The sequence below is a fragment of the Plasmodium cynomolgi genome, chromosome 14, assembly GCF_000321355.1.
Source record: "Plasmodium cynomolgi strain B DNA, chromosome 14, whole genome shotgun sequence".
NCBI classification, from domain to species: domain Eukaryota; phylum Apicomplexa; class Aconoidasida; order Haemosporida; family Plasmodiidae; genus Plasmodium; species Plasmodium cynomolgi.
This window is the reverse complement of record NC_020407.1, coordinates 1426995-1437628: the sequence shown is the minus strand read 5'-3', so window position 1 is coordinate 1437628 and position 10634 is coordinate 1426995. Positions and strand designations below refer to the sequence as shown.

The following is a 10634-nucleotide window of genomic DNA, read 5'->3' as shown; positions in this document are numbered from 1 at the left end:
TATATATAAGAATGATACGTTTGGGTGGATATCATCAGATGCACATGCGTAGGAGGTGACTCTCTTGCAAACATCTGCAATTTTGTCACTATAAAAAAAAAAAAACATATAGCAGTAGAACCCACGCTTCCTTTTACTTCGCTCCCCTTTTGAGCCATTCCTTTTTCGAAAATATGCCAAACTATGCTAAACATTGGTACATTTCAAATCAAAGGAGGGGAACAAAATTGCTCTCGCATATTATCATACATTAGTGAGCGCTGAAGGGAACGTTTAAGATAGACCAACTTCTATCCCTCCTGGTGCTCAGACAAAATGCATTATTTTAGGAAAAAAACGAGCCTGTCAACAAAAGAGAGGCCTTTATAGCAAACAGTAAACACACGAAACAAAATGGAACACTCACAAGTGGTGATGTATTCAATGGCGTGGACGCATTTGAGCAGCAATCTGACCAAAATGGAAAGAATAAATCCCATATGAATGATACGCGCAAGTTGGACACGAGCACGAACTCTTTCCTAGATGGGAGCTTTAAGGAAGAAATAGGAATTACCTCCAACAAAGGTGCATTAACGAATCAAAAACAAAATTTTAATAACGGTTCCCGTTTTGAAGAAAAAAAAAATCTCGACCATTCCAACAGTGAATATGGCATGGAGAGCTACAACGAAGACATGGAAAAGGAGTATAGTCAAAAGGGAGCCATTCCAAACAGTGAACTAAATCATTTAGCACAAACGAACGAACAGAATAATGTTTCAAATAATAGTGAATCCAGTGACAGCAACGTTTATAACCACGGAGAGGGAACCAACGTTAAGGACCCTTCTCTGTATGATAGTGTAAGGGACCAAAAGATGTCAAAAAATGTGGTCAGGGATGTGCAGCTTCGAAGCAGCAAAACGAACGGAGAATTTAAACCATTTGTAGGAAGCCAAAAGTATAACAAACAGAATTCATCACTACTTTGCAATCAGGGAAAGTCAAACGACACGACAAGAAGTGACAGACCGGTAAATGAAAATATGCCTCCCATTAGCAGCACCTACATTTCGAGTAAATCCTTTAACAACACTGCAGGCACTGGTCAAAGCGGAACTGACCAAATCAACGAGCAGCACAACGACAATTTTTATGATAACATGAAGGCAGTAAACATACACTCTGAGTTAAGTGCAAATAACAGTGTGTCTCTAACCAGTGGGGATAAAAAAAAAATGGACACAAATCTCAATTCCATTCAAAGGAATAGAGCATTGCAGCCAAATGGAGGTGCGCAAGAAGGCATGCACCATGGCTCTGCTGACAGGTGTGGGGAAAACACAGAGGAGTCCACAGACGGGGAGCAGCTAATTTACGAGGGACAGCATTATCATAACGCCAACTTGCTGGAACAAAGCGAAAGAGTGAACAGAAGTGGCAACGACAGAAGTGGTAACGACAGAGGTAGTAACGACAGAAGTAGTAACGACAGCAGTGGTAACGACAGAAGTGGCAACGACAGCAGTGGTAACTTCTATGAAGGGATAGACACAAATGGTCCGGCTGGAGACAGCCTAAACTCGCTGAAACTCTCGCAAAGGTATGTTGATATAGGTGAATCTGGAGATGGACGAAATGCACAAAATGCACAAAATGTGAGAACCCAAAATAGGGATAATTTCGATGAAAACTTTTTAAAAAATAATAATTCTTCTGCAAAAAATGGGGAGTTTTATAAAAAGTTAAACAGTAATATGATAGAGATGGAGGACCAAATCAGTGGGGGAAATTTTAAAGCAAGCGTAGATGCTGAGTTGGGGCAGCTAAGGAGGGCTAGTAGGAGCCATGTTCACTCCAGTAGATCTTACACACAGCCAATACATGTGCATGAGGAGTTGGGCGGACACCTAATTGAGTCGAGCGGACACCTAATTGAGTCGAGCGGACACCCGAGTGAGCAACTTCCCAAGTACAATGCAGCGAGAAATTCTATGCAACCGCAACCCAGCCGTCTACCCTCCAGGAAAGACTTGTCCAAGTCTATAAATGTCAACGACATGTCAGCAGAGAATTCTTCAACGCGGCAAAGTGCCCAACTAGAAAAGGTATACAGCAGGGATCACTCAAACAGCAGGGATCACTCAAACAGCAGAGACCGCTCAAACAGCAGGGACCACTCAAGCAGCAGGGACCACTCAAGCAGCAGAGACCACTCAAACAGCAGGGACCAATCAAGCAACAGGGACCACTCAAACAGCAGACACATAGAACCAAGGAGAAGTTATATGCATGTAAAGAACCTGCAGATTGAATCGAGGAGCTATTCCATAACATCGAATAAAAGTCACAGTACAAGATCGAGGGAGAATTTTGAGGAACACAAAAATGGTATGATTCTATCTGAAAACAGGACTGTGAGAATGCCTGAGAATTTAATAGAATTAAAATTTAATCTGAACGGATCTGTGAGTAGCATTTCAGAGTCGACAAATGAGATGCACATGGAAAATGGTTCGCTCAAATGTGAAAGCGGGCAAGAGCATTTAATGAACACCTCGGAAGAATCAGCAGATAACCATATGAGGGTAGGTAGCCAAATGGAATATAGAAGCAGCCTGTCCAAACACACCAGAAAAATGGAATCAAAAAGGCACCACGAAGATGCATCTAATGGCTTGATAGAATCGCAATACGCAGAAGACAGAGACACAGACCAAGACCAATACCAAGACCATTTTATCGACTCACAATTTGGACAACCCTCCAACCATCTAATCGAATCGCAATATGATATGCACAAATGTAATGACAATGTGTCAGACACTAATAGTAGCTCCATGAGCTTAAATAAGAGTCAACACGAAATGAGCAATGATATGGGTGAGCAACGTAACAATTTTATCAAACCGGGAAACTACTCACACAAGTCGCAGTATAGCAATGTCAACTTGGGGATAGTGCACACAGAATCGAGAAGGAGTCTAATCAATTCGACACATAGTCAGATGCAATTACGGAGTATTGCTCAACGTCCAAGTAATAACCTTATGAACCAAAATAAGGTTTACAAAGAGTCGAGTGGCACTTTGGAGGAGTCTCACAACAGCTTGATGAATTCGGAAAGTCGGCATAACGAGATGTGGAAGAGTTTGACAGAGACGAATGATACGTTTGGGAATTCTAAATTTAGTCACAGAGTGTCCGGGTCGAGGCGTAGCCAAACGGAAAGCGCCAGCAGCGGAAGCATCAACAATGGTGAGCGCTACGCGGACCATTCGAATGCTAGCTTGGAAGAGAGACCACCTCAACCAGCCCACTCATTTCAACAAAACAGAAAAGATCTAAAAGAAATGAACCACTACTATGATAACAGAAGAAGCAAGCCCCATTTGAACAGAAGTGAATATGTCCCGAAGAAGAACGTCCCACATGCTTATAAAAAATTCAATACGTGTGTCCGCGATGATGAGCAGAAGGCCGATTTGTTGCAAGCGTTCCAAAAGGGTATTAAAACAAAGTGGGGCGTGAAAAATGTACAAGACCAAGGTGTAAACGAAATGGGGAAATCACGAAACGGTTTGGAAAATTATGAAAAGAGACAGCCAAATGACATCATTCGTGCATCCGAGAATCACAATTTAAAGAAAGAACAAAGTAGGAATTATTTCTCCACGGATGACAGCAATGGTAATGTGCCCCAATTGTCCCGTGCGTCTCGAATGTCACATGCACCTCTCGCGCATAATGAAGATGTTGACCAAAAAGTGGACGGTAAAATGCACTTCAACGAATTAGAGCACACTTTTGAAAACTTCGAAAAAGGGGGGCATAAGGACGCTGGCGATCTGGAGTTTTCCTTCGATCAGGAAAATAAAATCTGCAAAGATATGTGCAAGGACTTCTCAACATCCATTACGAATTCGCAACTTTTAATGAGCAGTTCTCATAATATTATGCACCACTCGGGTATAAATACTTCTAACAATTTTGATTTAGGGATGTCCAATAAATCAAACAAAATTTCCGACATGGATAAATTCGCCATGGAAAATAATTTCAATTTGAACGTCAATTCGAATTATATTAAACGGCTAACCATGAACGACAATTTCGTCAACACAAATTTGCAGATCTCCTACATGGAAAATGAAATTCAAAATAAAATAAAAGACTTTGACAATTTTTTGGGGGAGGCTTTTGAGCACAAGTGTAATTCTGTCCTCAACAGAATTGAGAAGCTGCTTTCCTCCGACTTTTTCGGCGAGCCGTAGTTTCCTTCGGCTTGGCTTTGCCCTTTGTTTGTTTGTCTGTCTGTCTGTGCCTCTGTGTATGTTTCGGTGTACGTCTCGGTGTACGTCTCGGTGTACGTCTCGGTGTACATCTCGGTGTACGTCTCTGCGCATGTCTGTGTTTACTTCTTTGCGTATTTGTGTATCCCCACGTACATGCTTTCCATCCTACCTGTCCGGGGGGTGCCCGTCAACTCGGCGCCCAGTAGTACTTCCACCCTCTCGCCATCCCTTTCGCTTGTTTCTTCACCAAAAAAGGACTCCCCCCAAAGGTGTCATAATTCACGGTTTTAAAAAATTTCCCCTCTTTTTTTTTTCGTCCTACTTTTGAAAGAGTCACACTACAAAAAATGGGGGAACTCGAAAAATCCCATCAACCTAAGAAGCTCTGCTAATTTGAAGTGTTAATACGTTTGGTGGGCTAAATTTCAGCACATTCCCCTTCAACCATTCGAACCTTGCAAATTTGGACAGTGGTAAAAGCCCGTAAATGAGGGGGGGGTGCACATATTATGCGGGTACATACTAGGCCAATCACAGTAGGGATGCGTGTGCCTAAAAATCTGTGACTCTGCAATTATGGGCCCAATCGCCAAACATGGTTGGTTCGTGCTTTTCATATTTGTATCCAAATTCTTGGAATAAATCATCTGTCGAGATTAGCTCGTTGTGACTTTCCTGCACAGTTCCATTTATTGCTTTATCCGTATTGTTTGCTTCGTCTGTCTTCTTTGCTTCGTCAGCGTTCTTTGCTTCGTCCGCGTTCTTTGCTTCGTCTGCATTCTTTGCTTCGTCCGTGTTCTTTGCTTCGTCCGCATTCTTTGCTTCGTCCGCGTTCTTTGCTTCGTTTACCCCCACTTGCTCCTTTCCACGTGTCCTCAAAGAATCGTGCTTATGCGAGATACCCTCCTGGTGTTCATTTGCGTCTTCAGCCGGGTTATTATTCCTTTCTAGGGTTGAGAAATTATCATAATAAAATGGATATATGATTTCTGCACATCTGCGTCTTCCAAAATGATGGCAAAGACTTTGTGGAGTCATCACCCCTTTTGTTGTTCCATAATTGTAGTACTGCTTATGGGTTCGGAACAAAATTTTATTTCCCTTCAAGTAAGTTAAGGGATGTAATTTTGTCATTATAATAGAGTGGGAGCCTTGAGTGAGAGTGTGGTACATTTAGTGTGCGTTTTTTTTTTTCAACATGCGTTTGGGGATTCTTTTTGGGATGCCTTCTGTAATATGCTCAGGGAAGACGGAGCTCTAACGCACCCTACACACGTGTGTGCCCTTTCGCCACAATTGAAAATGTTAACCTTTGTCTTTTCGCTTGAACACGAATAAGTGGGGTTATTTAAAAAAAAAAAAAAAAAAAATGGCACTTTAAATGTTCCCTGTTTGCATAGGAGCACATTTTAAATGTCCTCACGAGGACCATTAAAAGGTGACACGTAGTGATGTCGTATACGCGCGCACATGTGGAGGCACCTTTTCTGCCTCTCCGACAGTTTAATGGTGCACAAATACAAACACCCAATAGTGCTAGCGGCGAATAACCCAGCTGGGAAGTTTCGCTTTTTAAAATATTCTCCACTGAAGAATTTGCTTCTCCCACGTTGTATAAATAGTAGGGCGAAAAAGTGAAAGCGTGGACGTGTGAAAAAAAAATAAAAAAAAAAAAACAACACGATAAGGTACATTCACCGGCTCTGTGCCATATTTATGCATTTCTCCACTTATGCATTTTAAAAGAGATACGCGACAACGAAGTAGCTCCCCCCACAGTGTACATTTACATAAAAATGGAAGAGAAGGATCTCAATTTGATTGAAAAGGATAGCCTTGACGTGGAGACCGTACGAATGAATATGCAACAAGCGGCGCGCGTGCGAATTGAATTAATTCCCCATTAGGGGTGTCCTGCATGGGAACACCTCCTTGCTCGTATCTCTCCACATGCACAAGCTTGTTCACCGTATGCACACGTCAAAAAAAAATATACACATAATAATATGTGCCTACATCGGCACGCTTACATCAATGCATACATACTTGCATGCACATTTGGACTGCTTCTCAAAACCAGGACAACTTAAAAAGTGAAAACGCCAAATACATGGAAGCACATCCAGAGCTGCGGGACTTGCTGAATGACTTCATATCCTCCGTTTTGTTGCATACACCGGTAAGGATGAACAAAATGGCGACGCGTTGTTCACTTCAATTGCGATTGTGCGAGGGTAAGAAACGGAAAAAGGGACACCAAAGGGGTACAAAAGGGGCACCAAAGGGGTACAAAAAGGGCACCAAAAGGACACTAAAAAATCATAAAAATGAAGTAAATAAAGCCAAGTAAAAATTCAACGCAAATTCGCTCACAGAAACACAAAGCGTGGTCTTCAAAAAAGGAATTTACGCCACATTTTTCAAAAAATGTTCGCTATTATAGAGTTGTTTAAACGCGTGAAAAAAATGCGAAACGGTTGAAAATGGGGAGAAATCGCGGGAAAAATAGGGGGACAAGCAGGAGGAAAAAGTGAAGGGAAAAAATGGAACCGCGAATATGCATACATGCGTCACCATGTTCTCTTTATTTCCCTTCTAATGGCCCATATTTTTTTGCTTCCTTTTGCTCCCTTATCTTCCTTTTGCTCCTTATCTTCCTTTTGCTCCTTATCTTCCTTTTGCTTTCTTTTGCTCCCTTTTGCTTCCTTTTTTTTCGCGCTCGCCAATTTCGTGCAAACGTTTTTCCCACTATTTCTGTTTAACTAATTTTTTAAACAGAGCGCCCGCTACGCAGCTATCGCCATGTTATGGTGTAATTGCCGCTAATTTTCCGTTCATTTTTTCATAAAAAATTTCATTGTATGCATGTATGAATTTATGTATATATATATATATATATGTACCTGTTTGACATACCAATTCAGGAAGATATTTTTAAGTACGCGAATGAATATTTTTCTTACTTTAAAAAAAAGTAACCAACTTTTTGAAGGCATAAAACAAAGGAAGGAAGAACTTTAAGCGGGAATTTCCTGCATACGTGTATAGCAGTGTTGTCCATTGAAGAAGAGTGCCCCTTTTGGTAAATTTCGTTTTGGGAAAATTCTCCATAAGTACATTTCACTGCTCGTATGAGTTATGTACCCGTGACTTATGCCTTTCCGCATGCCGCGACGTACACCTTTCCGTTTGCATTCTCGCACGCAGTTAGCCGAACCTGTGCAGATACCGGCGTGCTGGACACCTCCCCCCCTTGCAGAGCAAACAAAGTAGCAGAAACGTGCGCTGTGATTATGTACCTGCGCAAGTGCTACTAAAGAAAAGACGAACCAAAAGAGTACTAAGGAAATGTAAAAATGACTAGGCGTTAAAAGTAGCCCCAGTTTTGGACCCCCCCCAAAAAAAATGATCTGATTTTTTTTTTTTTGTGAACAGAAAATATTTGTTTGAAAAGTAACTTTTATAATACCATCACAGTAGCGTGTTTGTAAAGGAGGAAGCCCCCGTTTATGCACACTATTTATTGATGCTGATATTCGTTTGATTTATTTGAACTTTAAACATGCTCCGTCCGTAGGCACATGTTATCGTGACAGGCCGGGGTTGGCACGAACGTGTGTGTGAAACTTGCTCATGTTATCACGCTTTGAGTGTGACATCACAAAAACACGCTTATGCCCGGTCTCTGCTTTTATCAGACCTCCACTCTGTCATTAGCTGCGTTCCCCCGAGGAGCCCCCCTTTTTTATTCCATTCTTTGCCCGTTTGTAGATTCCCAATCCACGTTATACACACCTACACGGCACATTCTTTTAAAGCGTATCCTCTACTGTGGGTGTGCACACCAACGGCCCATGCAACATGAGCCCCTCAGTGCACCTCTACTTGAATGAATATGCGTACATATCGAGATAGAAAAATATTGTGAGCATTTTAAAAATATCCATATGAATAAAAATACGAAACTCGGAGAAGGACATCCGAGCCATGTGCAGTGACGACGTGTATTAGTTTGTGTTGTGGCGACGTGTTCTAGTTTGTGCTGTGGCGAGGCGTACCAGTTTGTGTTTTGGCAGTGTGTACCAGTTTGTGCCGTGTGTTATATGTGTTCAAGTACAGGCACATCCCTATACATGTGATAGCTTTTACCGTTTCTCGCCTCGCATTGTTACCGTTGCATGCGAGTATATTTATCGATTGATCTGCTAGTTAAGCCACCACCGCGGATTAGAGACCATTACTCCATACTACGTCGAAACAATGGAAGGAGAAAGCAAAGTGAAAGATGAGGAGTCGAAAGAAGAACAAACGAGGATTTATAAAATTTTGCTTCTAACATATGCAAGAAGATTGTCAAAATATCAGGATCAAATAAAAAATATTTATTTTCACCATAACATCATTACAGCCATAAAGGACGAAACGGGAGATTACTACCTAAACGAGAATGTCACTTCGCAACATTATTTTATCGACACGTTAATTAAGTCAAATGAGAACCAGGAATTTTTAAAAAGCATACAGTTAATCGAGAGCAAGGGGGATAAAGGCGAACATAAAGTTAACGGCGATCTCAGTGGGGAAGCCCCCAGCGGAAATAGAGAAAGTAGCAATAATGGTAGTAATAACAACACTGAAAATAACAACGTTGAAAATAACAACGCTGAAAATAACAACGACGGGGTGAATAATGAAGCAAATGATACCAACCAAACGAACCAAAGGACCCATTTTAATAACTACATTATGGATATCATAGAAAGGTTTCATTTATTCCTTTTGTTGAAAATATTATTTGTTTTATTTTTATTTGAAGCAAGTTCAAAAATGTACTTTATCGTTTCTGGATTGTTTATCCTATACAACAGAGGATTTTTCGACCTCCTAATTAACAACTTTAGTTTTATGTCAAGCAACGAATCTATAGAACAGGTTCTAAGACGTATGAGCGAATCGAGAAATATGAATAATATGCTGGTTAGCGAACAAACAGCACAAATGAGTAACTTGAATGAAGGAGCGCACCAAATTAGTCAGCAAGAGGGGGGAATTATGGAGGACAACAACAGTCACCACCTCGCATGCGCTTTGCAATTTATGCAAAACGAGGGAGATGTAGAAGAAGAGCTAGACAATGGAGCGATGGGTCAGGGCGAAGAAAACAGCACCGATAATAAAAAGAACAAACGGGAAGAAGTATCATCATCTGCGTTGTACCCTATGAATTCCATTAATGATGAGATAGATCCTGTACATGCTGCATGGAATGAGGGAGATCCTGCAGATGCAGAGGATAACGAATTTGTAAGTGAGCTGTATGACGAATTTAATTACCAACTTAATGATGATAATTCGAAAGAGACACATCGAAGTGGGCATAATGCCAGTGCAGCATGTGGAGAAAAAGATAAAAAAAGAAGTTTACTTTTTTTTAAAAAAAAAGAATCGATCAGAAGACACACGGAACTGAATTAAACGTAAAAAATAATTCCTATGAAGAATTCAACTCGTCCGTAAATTTAAATGAAAAAGGGGATAGCAGCTATTTGGACGATGTTACAGATGAGCTTTTTCGCGAAATGGGTGCCGCGAATAGTGGCGACGTGGCAAATCTCCTATGCGATGGTGTGAGAAGACGAAAAAATATTAGCAGCAGTGATCAGAAGTGTGGCAACAATGATGATCTTAATGGCGACAGTAGCAATGAGCGTAATGACAGCGCAAGCAACATGCGCAATAACAATAAGATGTATTTCCGCGACAGCTCCACGACATTTAACAATCTGTTAAATAACAGTATGAGTGAATTTATCAACTCCGATTGTGACGACTCGGAGAATAACCTAGACAGTGGACAATCCTACTGCAGCAATTCTTCCGCATCGAAGAAGAAAAGAAACGCTCCTCACAGCACACCAGAGGAGGGGGATAATAACACCAGCATGAATGCGAGACGGAAGCCAACGAAATTCGAAAAATATATTTACCAGTCGGTTGTCATGTTTTTCATGACTCTGCTGCCTTGGTGGGTGCCAGACGTTGCTTACCTGGAGGATTGAAAAGTAGCTGCAGCGAGGAAAAAACGTGTAAAATTGGAATAAAAAAAGGGAAAATTCGGATAATGCGCGGCGGGAGGGGTTACAAAAAGGTCTCTTTTCCGCCCGCAGGGGCGCCAACATGTGACAAGTGGATGCATAAATGGGTATAAATATGTACGCGTGTATATGTATGCGTGTATATGTATGCTTGTATATATATGTGTGTGCTCGCGCGCGCCCATCAGGGAGAAAGCGCGAAAGGAATAAGCAGAAGTTATAACGCTTGTTCATACCAATTTCGATAAAACTGCAAGTGTTG

General features: G+C 41.3%; 3 protein-coding genes across 3 annotated transcripts; 2 read left to right on the top strand and 1 right to left on the bottom strand.

Moving 5' to 3' along the window:
• Positions 1–479: 479 nt before the first annotated feature.
• PCYB_144210 (hypothetical protein) lies at positions 480–4256 on the top strand (the record flags this gene model as incomplete). Its single annotated transcript, XM_004224892.1, has 2 exons — positions 480–3672; positions 3736–4256. The coding sequence occupies 2 exons, from the start codon at positions 480–482 to the stop codon at positions 4254–4256; spliced, it is 3714 nt and encodes a 1237-aa protein (XP_004224940.1).
• Positions 4257–4464: 208 nt separating this feature from the next.
• PCYB_144200 (hypothetical protein) lies at positions 4465–5411 on the bottom strand (the record flags this gene model as incomplete). Its single annotated transcript, XM_004224891.1, has 2 exons — positions 4465–4615; positions 4873–5411. The coding sequence occupies 2 exons, from the start codon at positions 5409–5411 to the stop codon at positions 4465–4467; spliced, it is 690 nt and encodes a 229-aa protein (XP_004224939.1).
• A 3126-nt stretch (positions 5412–8537) lies between these two features.
• Positions 8538–10336, top strand: PCYB_144190 (hypothetical protein; the record flags this gene model as incomplete). Its single annotated transcript, XM_004224890.1, has 2 exons — positions 8538–9592; positions 9721–10336. 2 exons carry the CDS (start codon positions 8538–8540, stop codon positions 10334–10336), a joined length of 1671 nt encoding a protein of 556 aa, XP_004224938.1.
• Positions 10337–10634: the final 298 nt, after the last annotated feature.